This window comes from Eublepharis macularius, chromosome 7 (assembly GCF_028583425.1).
Source record: "Eublepharis macularius isolate TG4126 chromosome 7, MPM_Emac_v1.0, whole genome shotgun sequence".
NCBI classification, from domain to species: Eukaryota; Metazoa; Chordata; class Lepidosauria; order Squamata; family Eublepharidae; genus Eublepharis; species Eublepharis macularius.
The window spans coordinates 624,568-642,369 of NC_072796.1; the positions used below are offsets into that span (position 1 = coordinate 624,568).

Here is a 17,802-nt window from a genome sequence, read left to right on the forward strand (position 1 = left end):
AAGCAAGACCACTTCCAGATAAAATGAGTAAGTGGAGAGTCAACCCAAAAGACCATGAGTTCTACTACTCATCCGACTGAAGTTTTATCAACCAGAAGCACCACATTCCAACATAATAAGGAAGGGAGGCAAGCACGCATGCATTCAAGGAGTGGGAACATTAAGTGAGAGAGAACCAGAGAGAGACTCAATGGAGGAACAGGTGGGGTTCTTGGAGGGGAAGGTCTTACAGCCCCTTTCTTTCTCTTGGGTAGATTTGGTCTTTAAGTCTTTTATTCTTGCCCCCTCTTGGTAGATTGCTGCCACCAGGAATTAAATTCCAGAATAACTTAAATTTCTCATTTTAGTAATGTGCCCAAAGGTCAGGCTTTTTCATGGTACTATGTGGCCTTGAGGATAGGAATGGGATATAGGAATGACAGATACTCTGGGATATAAAAAAAAAACAAAGTACAGTTTTATTTTTATAAGAAGCGTATCGGTTTCATATTATTTCTAAAACTTGATGGTTTCAAAAGAGTAGTTCTCAGTTCTTATTACTTTACTTAAACCCAGTCACACAGATCTTCTCTCAGGCTTCACACACAGCTTGCCTGTTTTTGATATTAATTTCTCTCTCAATTACAAGTAAGACCTTTTCTCAGGCACACACACAGTTTGCCTGCTTTTCCCTGACCGAATGTTCTTTCACAAACACACAGTTCAGGTTTCCACACAGGTCATATTTATCTCAGAACTGCTTAAAAATACTCAGGCTGCGCACAGCCGGCCTCTCTTGCCCTGACTGACTCTTTTTCTCTCCAGCAGTAACTAAGATCTGCCTTCCCTCCGCCCACCCTCTCCGTCATCAACCAATCATCTCCCTCACTCCTCCCTCTCTTTCACCCCCACTCTTCATCTGTACCACACCAAGCACTTAAAGGCACACATGCACACATTTACTTGAAATCATTACAGAAGGTATTAAAAGATATCCTTGAGAAACTGTTTAGTAATGGAGTGGGAAAAAAAAGACTGTGCAGACGTCAACCCTCACCTGAAAAGCCCATATAGCAGCCAAGTGCGCTTAAAAGGAGGACACAGAGAAGCCCCTGTTTTTGTGTGTGTGTTTGTTTGAAGTAATAACAAATATTCTGAAAAATATCTGCCAATGGGCAAGAGAAGGATCAGAACCCTTTGGGATCTAACCGTGCCGTGAAATGACTCCACTTGTGACTGTAAGAGGTGCGTGTGGACCCCTTGTGGACATTTGGAGTAACGGGGGATTCCGCATGATCGATTTTGACCGGACTTCCTGAGCAGTCGTGCTGCAGGGGAGTCCTACGAATCCACCGCTCCCCGATTCCACATTAAGGCTTTTGTTTCGCACTGACATTTCATTTCATCATGCTCAAAGTCCGTTGTGCGGAATTTGCCAGTTTAAAAATCGATTCGTCATTGCTTTTTCCGGGGGAAGTGTCAACAGACGGGCGTCTTCTTCATTCCCCCCCCCCCAAAGTTGCTACATATAAACATTGCATCAAACAAACACATCTGATAGGCCGGAGCATTTCCCACCGATATCGTGGAATGAGTATTGGTTATTGACATTTGGAGGGAAAATTGTTACCAATGACCCCACTTTCCCTCTGCCTCAGAAGCTGTCAGCTGTCAGCGAGCAACAAGTAACAAATTTGGCATGTTGAAAAATGGACCCATTATTGGTCAGCTGTCATTACATGACACAGGATATGTTTCTGCAGTGACTTGTAGAAACGTTGCAACGTTTTTTATAATTAAATAAAAAAAACAAGAGGGAAAAGGAAAGGTAGTGGGTGTGGCTTAGAAAACGTGACTGGCCAATCAAATTAAGTTGATTCGAAGGGCAAGAGAAAAGGGCAAGGGTGGGGAGAATATCGGATAAAAAATTTCACATTATTAAAATCCCTAATCTGCTGCGAATGGACAAATAAGTCGGGGAAAAGCAGGATGGAAAAAAAGGGACAAAACTTGCAGTGACTTCGAAGCTGCTGCTAGGATTGCTTTCCCACGTGTGGAAACACAAAGAAAAATGGAGGTCATTTGGAAGCTGAACAGCAGAAAACCACTAGTGCGGAATCACCCAATATGGATCATCTCTTTGGAAAAAAGAGGATCGGTGGGTTCACTAACCACACAGTCGGTTTCAGGATCGCTACACTGTAGAACGATACGTAACCCTTGTCTAGAGGCTGGGGCACTATTGGAAAGTGGAGGCATTGATCCTGGGACAGAGTCCTCAGAGTGGAAAAAACATTTCTGGCCTGGCCAAAAAAGGGTTAGAAGGATGCAGATATTGTGGAGATGCTGAGTTCTGCAAAGTGCCCTATTATGAGGGGTGTAGGTGAAAAAACATAAAAGAAACCTTTGGACCAAGACATTTGGGAGGCAGCCCCAAGTGTAAAGGGTCAGTGCCTGTCAGGGAACAACAGCCTCTGGCCTTGTGCTGAGCCATGTTGTATGAAGGTCCATGGCAGGGAATCCTCACTGTTGAAAAGCCCTAAGTGGACTGGGACCCTAAGTGGACTGGGACTGTCGTACCTGCGGGACCGCCTCTCCCCATATGAGCCCCAGAGGACTCTTCACTCGAGCAACAAACATCTGTTAAAGATCCCTGGCCCTAGGGAGGCCTGCCTAGCATTGACCAGGGCCAGGGCGTTTTCGGCCCTGGCCCCAACCTGGTGGAATGCTCTGTCTTGCGAGACCAAGGCCCGGCAGGACTTATCATTTCGCCAGGCCTGCAAGACGGAGCTGTTCCGCCAGGCATATGGGTGATACTGGGCGGTGCCCCTCCCCCGCAAAGGCATCTCACATCTTTATATGATCGCTGTAATCTGCTCTATAGATGGTGATAGGTGAAATTTATAATGTGCTGCTATGCTTTTATTTTTGATAGCTGTATTTACATGGTGCTAATATATGTTTTAAATGAATGATATGTATTATTTATATTTTTAATGGCTACTGCTGGTGAATTGTGTAGTGTGTTTTAAATTGTCGTGATCCGCCCTGAGCCCACTTGGTTGGCGAGGGCGGACTATAAATTTAAGTAAATAAATAAAATGGACAGGATGTACTTGGCATTGATTGTCCATCTGGGTGAGTCTGAAAAACCAGGCTGGGTATGTCCGCTCTATTATACTTCACACCCACTAAATGTACGGCCTGTGGTAGGACATTGATTCGTATAGCCCATTCCTACAGAGCTGTAGCCTCAGTACAGAGTTAGCAATGCCATTCGCCCTCGCTTGTTCAGATAACGCAGAACTGCAGTGCCGTCTGTCTGAACCTAAACCCTTTTATTGTCCAGCAGACCTGCAAAAGAAGCAAGGGAAAATGGATCACTCTGAGACTGAATACATTAATGTGCAGTTTTGATCCCGTGGGTGACCATCTACCCTGAATCAAGGAAGGGGTGCATTGAGCACACCAACCTAATGCTGAAGCATCAGTGATTATAGAAATGTCAGTGCAGGCTCTCAAAAAACACGCTTAGGTTGGGGGCATTATAATAACAACCTGTACAGACCTGGTTATAGACAATTTCATGTTGATAAGTAGTCATAGGATTAGGAAGGGTAGAAAGACTTATCAAACCCACAGGTTATTATCCCTTCTTCCTGACACATGTGGGAACAAATGATATTGTCCGGCACAGTCCAGAATGCATTAAAAGAGATTATGTGGCTCGGGGTAAAAAGGTTAAGAACCTGGGAGCACAGGTTGTGTTTTCGTCAATTCTTTCTGTCACAGGCCGTAGTTTAGGAAGGGAAAGAAGAATGCTGCAAATAAATGACTGGCTACATAGTTGGTGTCATCAGGAGCAGTTTGGTTTTTTGGACCATGGCTTATGCTTTCGAGATTAACTTCTTCTATCAAGAGATGGTTTGCACCTCACAAGTGTAGAAAACAATGTGTTTGGTAAGAGCCTTGCAAACCTGATAAGGAGGGCATTAAACTAAATCCCATGGGGGAGAGAGACAAAAATTCAAAGCCTGTAACTGGAGAAGGAAACACTGAAGACATGCAGGGAGTGGAACATATGATAAGGAACATTAACTTGCTGGTAAGCACGGAAAAAAACCTCAGGGCACATAACTCATGGCTTCCGATGTCTCTACACTAATGCACAGAGTATGGGAAACAAGCAGGAGGAACTTGAAGTCCTAACACAGGAAGGGGACGACGACATAATAGGCATTATTGAGACGTGGTGGAATGACATTCACAATTGGAATACTAGGATTGAGGGATACAACTTGTTCAAAAGAGACAGACAAGTAAGGAAGGCGGGAGGAGTAGCCTTATATGTAAAGAATGTATATACATGTGAGGAAATACATACATCTGACCAGGGAAGTTCAACTGAGAGTCTCTGGGTAAAAATAAAAGGAATAAGAAATACTAGTGATACTATGGTGGGGGTCTGCTATAGACCACCAAACCAGAGGACTTGGATGAGAAACTCCTAGAACAAATTATAAAGTTCACAAAGAGAGAGGACACAGTGGTCATGGGAGATTTCAATTACCTGGATATATGTTGAAAGTCTAACTCTGCTAAATATGAAAGGTCAAATAAATTCCTGGCTTGTCTTGCTGACAACTTCATTTTTCAGAAAGCAGAGAGGGAAACAAGGGGTTCTGCTATCTTGGACTTGATACTCACCAACAGGGAAGAACTGGTTAACAGGGTGAAAGCAGTGGGCATCCTGGGTAGCAGTGACCATGTAATTTTGGAATTTACCGTCTTAGGGAAGGGAAAAGCTGTACGTAGTCATACATATAGGTTGGACTTCAGGAAAGCAAATTTTAACAAGCTGAAAACTATGCTGGGTAGAATCACGTGGTCAGAAATACTTAAGGAGAAGGGAGTTCAAGAGGGGTGGGAGTTCCTTAAAAGCGAAATATTGAAAGCATAATCACAAACAAATCCTATGAGAAGGAAAGACAGGAGGAGCTTAAAGAAGCCATGACGGCTTCATAAACAGATTTCTAATGAATTGAGGAATAAAAAAGACTCATTTAGTAAACTGAAGGAGCTCGGAATGTTTAGCCTGGAGTGGAGACAACGAGAGGTGATATGATAACCATCTTCAAGTACTTGAATGGCTGTCATATGAAGGATGGTGTGGAGTTGTTTTCCACTGCCCCAGAAGATCGGACCAGATCCAACGGCTTGAAATTAAATCAAAAGTGTTTTTGGCTAAACTTCAGGAAGAATTTCCTGACAGAGTGGTCCCTCAGTGGAAGAGGCTTCCTTGGGAGGTGGTGGGCTGTCCTTCTTTGGAGGTTTTTAAGCAGAGGCTAGAGGGCCATCTGACAGCAATGCTGATTCTGTGAACCTGGGCAGATCATGAGGGGGGGCAGAATGGGTTTTGCCATCTTCTGGGCATGAAGCAGGGTCACTGGGGCAGTTGGGGGGGTGGTAATTGTGAATTGCCTGCATTGTGCAGGGGGTTGGACTAGATGACCCTAGAGACACCTTCCAACCCTATGATTCTATGAACTCCCTCCCATTTTATAATATTTGGGATTTTTCATGGTGAGGGTAAAATGTATCTTATATACTTACCTTGCCTGAGGTGGTTTTTTTCATCTACGGGGTGGGGCAGATTCAGAATTGGACATAAAATGAGTGGGGGAACTACAAGACTCATGGTGGGAATCCCATCCCCCTCCACTGCAGCAGGCCCCGCTCTCCCCTTCCCCGTCCTCTGTGCCACTGTCTCCTCCCATCTAGCTCACACGGTAGCCACAGCAGCTCCAACGTCTCCTCCCACCCGCGTGCTCCTGCCTCCACGCACCTTGCTCATGTGGCGGCCACTCCCCTTCCTCCTCCCTTGCCCTCCCCCTGCCTACATCATGAGGTGGCAGCTGACTCCTCTCTAGCCTTGCTGCCTCCCCTCAGTGCTGCCGCCTTCCCCTGCAGGGCTCATGCAGTGGTGGCAGCTGGGACAGCAGCAGCTCCTGCTCCTCCCCTCCCTTCATCCAACAACCTCAAAATGGTGGCTGAGATCTCTCATCCTTATTTTTTTTTCCTTTTTGGTATTTTTCTGCAAACCTTGGGGGTCCCTGATACCCCCATCTGTACCCGGTCCTATTATACCAGATATTTTGAAAGGAAAAAGAGATCACATTTATGGTGCTTATACAGGCTCCTATTTCATCAATATTGATACACCATAACTTCTGCCATTTTAAAAAAAAGATAACTATGCAGCTATTTCATTGTTTACAGCAAGTACAGGCAATATCTTCAAAACCATGGAGAGCATTTGGAGTTTTTACCTTATTGAGTTCTTCTATTCTACGTATCAAATAGGGGTTACTTGAAGAGTTTTCAAAGTAGACATAATCTGTAAAAAAGAAATTTTTTCTTGAAGTGCAAGCTTATAGAAGGTTACAGCTTAAAAACAAAAATATAAACATTGTTTTTTATACACATCCACTTTGGCAGATATGTCCAAATATATAGCCTATATGGATACTGGAGGGTGACTGTTGCAATGGGAAGTATACAAGTAATGTTCTCATAGCATGCACATTACTCCCACACCATACAGTTAATCCCAGTGTAGCCTATCTCAACGAAGAACTGCCTTTAATAACCATCTCGCCACAGAAATTAACAGAGTTGTGGCAACTACACTGACATGCATTTAAATCTCCTTTCTAAAGCAAAACATTTATGATATAGCTTAATACAACTTCAGTTTCCAATTGTTTTAAAGAGAAAAAATTGATACATATCCATACTTGATACTGTTATGAGTGCAGTGGATCAAGTATTATACTCTGACAGCTCAGCTTGTACTTTACTTAATGTTTCGAATCTGTATCCTAACATATCTTACCACCACCACTCAGGGTAGATGACCCCCCCACACACACACACACACACCGCCAGAAGGTGCTTCCGGACATCACTTAGCTGGCCAACGGAGTGGGGGGGAGTGGCAGGAAATGGGGAGATACTAGAAATGTCCTGATGCACTCATGTCACTCCCGTGCACCCAGGAATGATGTCAGCATATCACCAGGGGAAGCTCTGGTATCTGGGCAAAACTCTATGGTTAAACAGGACAGGATGAGCAAATTCCTGTGGGACAAGATGAGGACTTTACCGTTCATTAAGGTCATACGTGCTACATATACATCTCAAACCAGTGTGGGGAGAAAGTCAGGGTACACACCTTAACATGGTGAGAGGCTTTGCGTGTGTCAGTGAAGCGCAGAGCAACATCGTCAGGAGTGCAGACTTGGTCAAGAGTCTAAACTCCTAGCAGAGAGTTTAGACTCCCACTCAAGGCGGAATGGTCAAAGCTGAGACACCAGACTAGGATGCATCCACCCCCTTCAGGAATCAACAGTCACATCAGCAGAAGAGAGGTGACCATTCCAATGCTGAAGGTTAGTTACTGGGAAATGGAAGGTGACATTGGTGGAGGATCTCTCACAGACAACAGCAGTGACACCTCAGCTAACCTTGTTAGTGCTGCGCAGAGGTACATCTCTTACCTCGAAAACCCTATGATGAGACAATGTCAAATGAAAGACAACATAATGCTGGGATACAGGACCCCCAGGTCGGCTGGCACTTAATTGGCTACTGGGGAAGAGCAGAGGACAAGTATGAATAGCACTGTTCTTAATGATGGGACTGGATTAAAGCCAAAAGGACATCCAATTGCTGATGTGAATAGATGCAAAAGGCATGTCCAAAGCTGTGCAACACATGGTATGTGAGAAGTATGAAGCCAGGTAAGCTAGAAATCATAAAAGAAGAAATCATACATTGTAGTCCTGGGTGCGAGTGAACTAATGTGTACTGGATTGGGACATTTTCAGTCAGAATATTACAAATTGGAAATGCCAGACTCAAAGGAAACGGTGTTGCTCTAAGTGAGGAAAGACATAGCACAAGCCGTCAAGAGTTATAACGCAAAGTCTGAGCAATTAATATCAATCAGACTTCATAAAAGCCTTAACATAATCATCACTCAAGTTTATGCCCCAACTGAGGCTGAGAAGGAAGAAATCAAAAACACTTTCAAAAGTGTCCAAGAAGAGATTGATCACACACTGAAACAAGATGTGCTGATAACTGTAAGTGACTGGAACGCAAAAGTAGGAGACAAAGCTGAATCAAACATTGTTGGAAGATTTGGACTGGGATCACAAAATGAAGCAGGAGAGCGACTCATAGAATTTTGTGAAGCCAACAACTGCTCATTGCTAACACATGCTTCAGGCAACCAAAATGACGTTTGTATACATGGAAATCATTAGGACGCCAATACAGGACCCAAACAGATTACATAATTGGAAACAGAAGATGGAGAAGCTCTATCATGTCTGCTAAAATATGATCAGGAGCTGACTGTGATACAGATCATGAATTGTTAATATCAAAAATTAGAATAAAGCTGAAGAGAAACTCTAAAAGAATCATACTTCAAAATAATAAAATAAATAACATTCTTGAAGAATTTAAAGACCATGTAAAGAACAAATTTGCATTACTAAGTATAATTGATCATGAACCGGAAGAACTATGGGATGAAACCAGAGATATTATCAGGGAAGAATGAGCAAAGACTATTCCTGAAGCCAAAAGGAAGAAGAAGCCTAGATGGATGACTGATTAAACTTAAAACTGCTAAAGACACACAAGAAGCAAAAGCAAAAGGTGAGAGAAATCAAATCAGAACTCTAAATGCAACTTTTCAGCAACATTCATACAGAGACAATCTACTACAACAACCAGTGCAAAGAAATAGAACAACAAAACAGGATGAACAAGACCACACTTAGGGATGCTGAAATACAATATCCGATCAGGACAAAATAAAGGAAAGATGGTAACAATACACTGAAGAACTATAGTGAAGTGATGAATGGATGACAGATTCCCTCAAAGAAGAATCTTTTGATGAAGAACCTGAAATCTTAGAAAGTGAAGTGAAAGCTGCACTCAAAGCAGTTGGGAGAAACAAAACACCTGGAGTAGATGGGATATCAATAGAGCTATTTCAAGCTAGGAAAACTGAGTCCATAAAAAATGTATCAAGAATATGCCAACAAATATGGAAAACAAAACAATGGTCCGCAAACTGGAAACGCTCAATCTACATTCCAATTCCAAAAAAGGGGAGGCCAAAGAGCGCAGCAACTAGCAGACTATCGCATTAATTTCCCATGCAAGCAAAGTGATGCTCAAAATTCTACAACAAAGAATCTTACCATATATGGTATGAGAAATACCAGATGTGCAATCTGGAGGCAGTAGAGATCACACTGCAAATTTACGATGGCTAATGAAACATACGAGGGAACTTCAGAAGAAAATCAGCCTGTTTTATAGATTACAGCAAAACTTTTGATTTTGTGGATCATGAAAAGCTATGGATGGTGTTAAAACAAATGCGTGTGTCACAACATCTGATTGTTTTGATGCACAACCTATGCTCTCGACAAGAGGTTACTATTAGGACAGAATATGGGAAAACAGAATGGTTTCTAATTAGCAAAAGCGTCAGACAAGCCCCACCTGTTCAACCTCTATGCAGAACATTTCATAAGAAACACTGGATTAGATTTAGAAGTTGCAGCGAAAATTGGTAGAAGGAACATTAACAATCTGAGATATGCAGATTACACACTGTTTACTGGAAGAAAATAGTGAAGACTTGAAATGACTACTGAAGAAGGTTAAAGGAGAAAGTGTCAAAGCAGGATTACAGCTGAACATCAAAAAGACAAAAGGAATGATTTCTGAGGAATTACACAATTTTAAGGTTGTCAGTCAAGAAACTGAAATTGTTAACAGATTTTCTATTCCTTGGCTCAATCATCAACCAAAAGGGAGACTGCAACCAAGAAACCAGAAGAAGACTGAGACTTGGAGAACCCATGAGGGAACTAGAAATGATCCTTAAGCATAAGGATGTCTCTCTGGGGACCACGATAATCCAAACTATAGTAGTCCCCATTACTATGTATTGATGTGAAAGTTGGACAGTGAAGAAAACTGACAGGAAGAAAATTGATTCATTTGAAATGTGGTGCTGGAGGAAAGTTTTGCAGATACCATGGCCAAAAAGACAAGTAAGTGGGTTCTAGATCAAATCAAGCCTGAATTCTCCCTAGAAGCTAAAGTGACAAAACTGAGATTCTCTGGAAAAGTCATTAATGCCAGGAAAAGTGGAAGGCTGTAGGAAAAAGAGGAAGACCCAAAACAAAATGGCTTGGCTCAATAAAGGAAGCCACATCCTCCAGTTTGCAATATCTCAGCAAGTTCGTTAATGATAGGACGTTTTGGAGGACTTTCCTTCATAGGGTCGCCAAAAGTTAGAAGCCACTTGACAGCACATAACACACACACACACAGGATATAATTAAAATGAATCAATAAACCAAAAACAAAGGAAGTATCTTATGTGGTCGGGATATGTAATTCAGCTGTACATGTCTTAAGGACAGCATCTCCCAGTATGTACCCTTGTGCTGGCTGTGTACATCTAACCCAGAGGTGCACAGCGTGTGACCCACAGACCTATTGTACAGCCCACGCCCAACTCCTAGCTGATCAACCCCCCCCCCCCAATGATCCTGAGGGGAATCAGAGTATGTTCTAATTCCTCCCTCCCTCCTGCCTGGGAAGTCTCTCGATACATCCCTGGGACAGGGGCGGGGTGGGGCAGAGAGAGACCAGAATGGGTAATCTGATCTCATTCTGCACCACCTAGGAAGCATCTCGCAGACCAGACACAGTAAGACACTTTCCACAGGCAGGGGGGAAGGAAGGACTGAGGGAGGGCTTACAATGCCGACATAGCACTTTGTGGGCCCCTGCCCCAGACTCCTCTGCTGCCTCCAGAGGGGTGGAAGTTGTACAGTAGAGGTTTCTCCACTTCCAGGAAGGGTTCAGAGTTGGAGCCCTCTCTGGAAGTGGAGGAAATTCTCTGCTACATCCAACCTCTGGAATACAGGCTGGGAACAACATAGGTTTGTTCACTCCACTGCTGCCATCCTCAGCCTCCCCGCATCAGTAGCGCAAAGAGGAGGCAGTCAGGATCTCCATCCTTTCCTCACCAACATGCGTGCATCTCAGGTCCTGCGCACTGGGCTCAGCTGGATCCTGGCAGTGTACCTAGTCCTTCTAATTTTTCCTAGGGCTTTTTACAGTCCCAACGATCTGGATAGCCCAGGAGAGCCTGATCTCACCAGAGCTCAGAAGCTAAGCAGGGTTGGCCTTGGTTAGTAATTGGATAGCCCTCCAAAGAAGACCAGGGTTGCAAAAGCAGGCAATGGCAAACCACACCTGTTAGTCTCTTGCCATGGAAACCCCACCATACGTCAGCTACGGCTTGAGGGCAGGATTCCATTTTTATCAGTCCTAGAACTAAAATGTTCAGACCACCCTAAAAGAAAGCACTCTAATAGTTTCATTTGGTAGTGCTACTGAACAAATCCACATATAACTTCTTAAATAAACAGCAGTGGCAAAGATATCCATAGAAAAATCTGTGGCATGTTGGGAGGCAGAGAATGGTATCAAAGGATGTACTTTGTCTTTATTTAAATCAGTGCTTTTCAAACTATCTGATATGGCATACCAGCAATCTTTTTTTCAAATGTGTCAGCAACTGGCACCATATTTATGCCATTATTATCGGATATGCCTAGGCATGTAGTATGTAAGATCAGAAAAACTAAAAATCTCTATGCCCAGAGGAAGGCAAAAAGCCTCCAGGATCCCTGGCCAATCTGGCCTGGAAGAAAATTCCTTCCTAACCCCAAAGTGGCAATTGGCATTACCCTGGGCATGTCAGAAAGAGCCATGAAAGCCAACCGCCGGCTCATCCCTTCATGTACTCCCTTTCCTAATCTTGTACATTCATATTAATTCAGAGATTCATCATAGCTGTCAGATTACTATCTAGCCTCTTCTTAAATACCTCCAAAGAATGAGAGTCCACCACCAATGGAAGAAGCTTGTTCCACTGAGGAACCACTCCAACTGTCGGGAAGTTCTTCCTAATGTTTAGCTGAAAACTCTTCTACTTTAATCTTAACCACCTGTTTCTGGTCCAACCTGCTGGGGTAACAGAAAACAACTCTACTCCATCCTCTATATGATAGCCCTTCAAATACTTGAAGAGGGCTATCGTATCACCTCAGCTGCCTCCTTTCCAGGCTAAACATACCCTGCTCCTTCAACCTTTCCTCAGAAGACCTGGTCTCCAGACCCCTCATCATCTTTGTTGCCCTCCTTTGGTCACATTCCAGCTGGTCAATATCCTTCTACAACTGTGGTACCCAGATCTGAACACAGTTCTCCAAGTGAGGTCTGAGCAGATGTAAAGTGGTAACATCATTTTGTGTGAACTGGATACTACACTTCCATTGAAACAGCCTAAATGCAGAACTTTGCATTTATCTTTGTTGGAATTCATTTTATTTGTTTTAGCCCAGTTTTCCAGGCTGTCAAGATCATCCTGCATCCTGACTCTGTCTTCTACCGTATTTGCTACTCCTCCCTATTTAGTATCATCCGCAGCTTTGATGAGCATCCCCTCTATTCCTTCATCCAAGTCATTTATAAAGATGTTGAACAACACAGGTCCAGGACAGATCCCTCAGGATCTCCACTGGTCACTCTTCTCCAAGAAGATGAGGAACCATTTACAAGCATTCTTTGGGTACGATCTGTCAACCAGTTACAAATCCATCTAACTGCAATAGGATCCAAACCACATGTTACCAATGTCAACCAGAATATCATGTGGAAACTTATCAAAAGCCTTACTGAAATCAAGATAAACTACATCCACAGCATTCTCCTGATCCAGCAAAGTAGTAACTCTCTCAAAAAAGGAGATAAGGTTAGTCTGACATGACTTGTTCTTGAAGAATCCGTGCTGGCTCTTAGTAATCACATCTGTCTTTTTTAAATGTTCAAGGACTGACTAATGAGTTATTCCAGGAGCTTTCCAGGTATCAGTGTCAAGCTGATGGGCTGGCTCCTCCTTTTCCCCCTTCTTGAAGACAGGGACAACATTTGCCCGCCTCCAATCTTCTGACACCTCACTTCGACTCCAAGAATTCTCAAAGATGATAGATAGAGGCTCCACAATTACATCAGCAAGTTCCGTTAGTAGCCTAGGGTGCAAATCATCTGGTCCTGAGGATCTGATTTCATTTAAAGAGGCTCGGTGTTTATGTATCACCCCAACATCTATCCTAGGCAATTCAATTTCTTCCTCATGTGTTCCCTTTTTGCCAGGGTGAGCACAATTCCCCTTGCAAGTGAAGACTGAAGCAAAGTAGGAATTGAACAGTTCTACCCTCTCTTTAGGTAAAGGTAAAGGCAGTCCCCTGTGCAAGCACCAAGTCATTACTGACCCATGGGGGGACGTCGCATCACAATGTTTTCTTGGCAGACTTTTTCCGGGTGGTTTGTCATTGCCTTCCCTAGTCATCTACACTTTACCCCCAGGAAACTGGGTACTCATTTTACCGACCTCAGAAGGATGGAAGGCTGAGTCAACCTTGAGCCAGCTACGTGAACCCGCCTTCTGCCAGGATCAAACTCAGGTCATGAGCAGAGGTTGGACTGCAGTACTGCCACTTACCACTCTGCGCCACGGGGCTTGTTACCAACTTGGTAAAGACCCTCTTTAAAGTTCTGTTAAAATCTCACTTTCCTCTCCCTACAGTGGGCCTAACACTTCCTTAAGACTTTTTCCTACTCCAAACATAACCAAAGAACCCTTTTTAGTTGTGTTTAGTATCTCTCACTAGCTTAAGCTACTATTGAATGCTGGAAGATTCCCCTTCTCAAAAAAGATGAAGGACAGACATTGTCTCAGCCACACTGCAATATCCCCACCCTGGGATCCCCAAAAATGCAAGCAGTCCTGCCACTTCCTCATAATGTTGTTGTTGTTGTTGTTGTTGTTATTATTATTATTATTATTATTCCACCAATAAAGTTGGAGAGGAAATGAAAATGACTTCATGCCAAAGGCGCACAAAGCAAATGCACCTCTTCAGCTGTAGTGCCCCTCCCCCCATAAAAAAACACATTTCCTCACAGGAATTAACACCCCTACGCACTCTTTTCTTTGCTTGCAAGGAGGGACTTGGCTGGAAGGAACCGTGGTTTGTAATGCCCTATCTCTGCACTCACCTACTACAGAGAACCTCTAGCAGGGGTACCCTGGCCTAGGCCCAGATGAGGCAGGCTTTGGGGAAAGAGGCAAGAGCAAGGCCACACCCAGAGGTGCCTCCACAGAGGCCTTGGAGCCTTGCAGGCCCCACCCATGACTCAGGAGGGAGGTGAGGCTCAGGCAGCAGACCACTCCTCAGAACAGGCTGGAGGCAGAGGATGCCAGCTGCAGCTGGGGCCTCCTGGAGCCTGGGCAGGCAGGCAAAGCAGCCTCTGAGGAGGCAGAACAGGAGAAGGGAGAGCCCAACCAGAGAGGCTATTGACCCAGATTCCGTTCATTCACCTTGAGCTCACCCTTGGAGAGAGGGTATTAGGGCAGTCCAGGGTGAGCCCACCCCCAGTCTATCCTTTATTAGGCTGGCCCAGCAAACAGCAAGGAGGAAAGGCCAGACCACTTCCAGGAAGTTGTAGAACGGGATGAGCTTCATCCAAGGCTAGACCAAGGAAAAGGGGTGCTATGTCCCGGAATTTGTCATCTAAGTCTTGATACCACAAGTCACCTTGTGGTTACTTCTGAGCCTGGTCCCAATGAGTCTTCTCTCAAAAGCCCAAACACCCCGGAAAGGGCCCTGCCCCCTCTCCTTGCCCTTTTCTAACAGCAACCAAGCTTGGAATACTGTTTAAACTGTTTTGGTTGCCTAGCAACAGCCACTGAGGATATCTGATTAAAGCTATAGGCAGTCCTTTGTCATTTTGGGCTTTTAACACATACACACACACAGGGTTTTTTAAAAAAAATAAAATCAGATTTTTCTGCAAATCTGGGGCATTTTTCAGGTATGTAGAGTTTTGTCCCGTCCATTCATAGCTCTATCTTCTGGACTGGTTGTTTTCTGGCTGCTTTCTTTCTGTGTCTGTACCATCTTTGTAACTTGTCTTCTATTTACTTACTTGCTATAGTATTTGTTTAATAAAGCGTTGTTCACTCTTCACTCCTCAAATTTGGCCATATATTAGGGCACACTGACTAAAGAGGGGGGTTGCAAGGGGGCAAAGAAGGTGCTCTGGGCCCTCTCCAGTAGAGCCCTAGAACCAGTTTGGTGGCAGTCAGCCAAGTCTCTGGCCTGCTCCATGCTTGAAGGGGATGGTGAGAAAGGAAGAGGTATGTAGGGAGGGACATCCCATCAATGGTAAAACTGCATGGCCCTGCACTGTTCCATGACAGTTACTAGAGAGACAATGTGAGTAGAGCCCATGTACACAGTAGAGTCCCCTCCCCACAGTGTGGATGTGAATATGTAGTAAAAAGAAAGGGTGGTGAAGGGGGATGCAGCTGTGGTGTACATGGTGAAAAGATACAGTGAGCAAGCATACACTTTTGTGAGGAGACACACAGACTCCTTCTATGAGCAAACTTCTGAAGTGTTCAGGCATGTGAAAAAGTCACGCAGAAAGGGAAGAACCTCTTAAGTGTCTGAGGAGCAGAGATTGACGGGCTGCAGAACAAAGAAGGAACAAAGCCATTTGTGCAAGTGTGTGTGTAAGGAGCGCTGTGTCTATGTGTGAGAGAGGCTCTGTTTATTTGGGTACTTGGGAATTCACATCCATCAACTCATCTCTGTCTCTATTTTCCACCTACAAGATTTGTAGATGTTGTATACCTGTAGAAAAACCCAGTGGCCATCATCTGAAGTGGGTAGCTTGCCTTAAATCCGTAAGTGTTTTGACATCTCAGCCCTGGTTTCACTTCTTTTGCAGTCAGTAGCAACAGCAGATCATCCTTGGCCAGCAAGTTAGGATTTGTTCTTCCAACTAACTTCCCTCCCCACGGCATTCGTATCAACCTCATCCACTTCTTGTCTTGTGAAACCCATATTGTGCCTCCAAACCAGAAGTGTAAGAAGGGTACACGAGGAAGGAGAGATACAAAACCGATGTCCGGCCATCACGGAGGACAGTTGGCTGCCCTTTTGAAACGGGGCCTTCCTTCCACACGCCCTCAACCCGGTCACTGGGAGATATGGGCACAACCTGACTGTATGCGCCGAGTACTTCACACGGGATCAAGAACACGTGTTAAAGAAAGGGGGCCAGGTTAACTTCGGGCCCCTCTTCCTCCACCGCCAAGGTTCGTCATTCCGTCGTTCTCTGCATATTCCAGGCCGCGCCGATATCAAAGGAGGGCCCCGCAGAACTCCCTCGGCGTTCAGTCTGAAGGCTTCGTTCCGAAAACCAACTTCGGGCAAGTCTCAGCTGAAGACAAGGAGCGCCGCGCGAGGCACGTTGAACAAAAAGTAGCGCCGGGTGAAGGAGCGGATCCCACCCCGCCGCCCCTCTTGCCCGGAGCGAAATTCGCCCGTCCGTAGCGGGGGCGACTGAGCCGAGCCGAGCCGAGCCAGAGGAGAGAGATCCGCCCCTCGGGCTGCCGCCGCCGCCGCCGCCGCCTGCGACCGGGCGGCGATCCCGGCGGGCTCCCCGCGGCCACGAAGCCGACGCGCGGCCCAGGGAAAGCGGACCTCCCCTCGCGGGCCGGCGGGCCGCCCAGCGCTCCTCCGGCCAAGCCCCGCCGGGCGGACCGCCGCTCCCTCCCTCCCTCCCGCCCGCCCTCCGCGGGCCTCTCCCGGGCGCCGTCGCCGCAGGGCCCGGCCGGAACAAAGGGCGGCCGAGCGCCGGCGGCGGGCCCTGCCCCGAAGCGCCCCGTCCCCGCGGGCACAGCCGGCGCCCCCGAAACGCCGCCTCACCTCCGACCCGGTACATGTTGGCCGCCATGGCCGCGCCAGAGAGGCCCGAGGCCCGCAGACCCGCCCGCCGCCGCCGCCGGACGCGCTGGAAAATGGAGGCCGGAGGGGAGGAGACAGCCGCGCGTGCGGGAGGGAGGAGAAGGCGCCGGCGGCCCGGCGGAGGAGGAGGCGGCGGGCAGGGCCGCGGGGCCCCCGCTCAGCCTGCCTGGGTCGCGGGCGGCGGGAGCGGAAGGGCGCGAGGGAAGGGGCCGGGCAGGGCAGGGCAGGGCCGCCAGCGCCGTCTCCCGGGAGCGCCCCGCCGAGGCTCCAGGGCAGGCCCCCGTGGCTGCCCCAGAGAGGCCGCGGGGCCTCGGCAGGCCCTCCTTGGCGCCCCACGGCCGCCTCGGGCTCCGCCTGTGCCCGCCCGCAGTTTGCAAACTCCTGCTCGGAGGAGACGCGGGGCTGCCCGGGCAGAGGCTGGCCGAAGGGCCGAGCCTGGCCGGGCACGAAGATTCCACCCCGCGGCGCCGCATCCCGGGCCCGGCGCGTTTCTGCCCGAGGCACCCGCCGGGAGAGCTCCGGCCGGAGCAGGAGGGACTGGCCGGTGCCGGAGGTGCCGCGAAGAGGCCTCCCCTGCGGCAGGTATTCGCAGCCCGGGCGCGGCTCACAGCCCACGGCCTTGGGCACCAGCCCGAGGTGTTTTGTGTGGGTGGAGGCTGCACACGTTTGTTTTGTTTTTTGTTTATCAATTTATGTCATTTCTAGTCCGCCTTTCTCATTGAGACTCCAGGCGGATTACATAGTGTGAGATTAGTAGGACTGGTGTCAAGGACATTTCCATAAACAACGCCATAGGGCAAATAAATACCAGTTTACAAAGATCAAGGAT

The 17,802-nt window shown here is 46.5% G+C and overlaps 1 protein-coding gene across 7 annotated transcripts in view; it reads right to left on the bottom strand.

Moving 5' to 3' along the window:
* MTA1 (metastasis associated 1) overlaps positions 1 to 17,103 on the bottom strand; it is a 188,292-nt gene extending 171,189 nt beyond the window's left edge. For 5 of the 7 annotated variants that reach the window (XM_054984518.1, XM_054984517.1, XM_054984523.1 and 2 more), the window contains exons 1-2: positions 16,935 to 17,103; positions 6,309 to 6,376 (exon numbers count right to left, since the gene is read on the bottom strand). In XM_054984518.1, coding sequence (XP_054840493.1) covers positions 6,309 to 6,376; positions 16,935 to 16,962 — 96 coding nt within the window. In that variant the 5' untranslated portion in view covers positions 16,963 to 17,103. Of the gene's footprint in view, positions 1 to 6,308; positions 6,377 to 15,854; positions 16,568 to 16,934 lie in introns of those variants that run through there. The other 2 variants (XM_054984520.1, XM_054984519.1) reach the window with 2 other exon arrangements.
* Between the last annotated feature and the right edge of the window lie 699 nt (positions 17,104 to 17,802).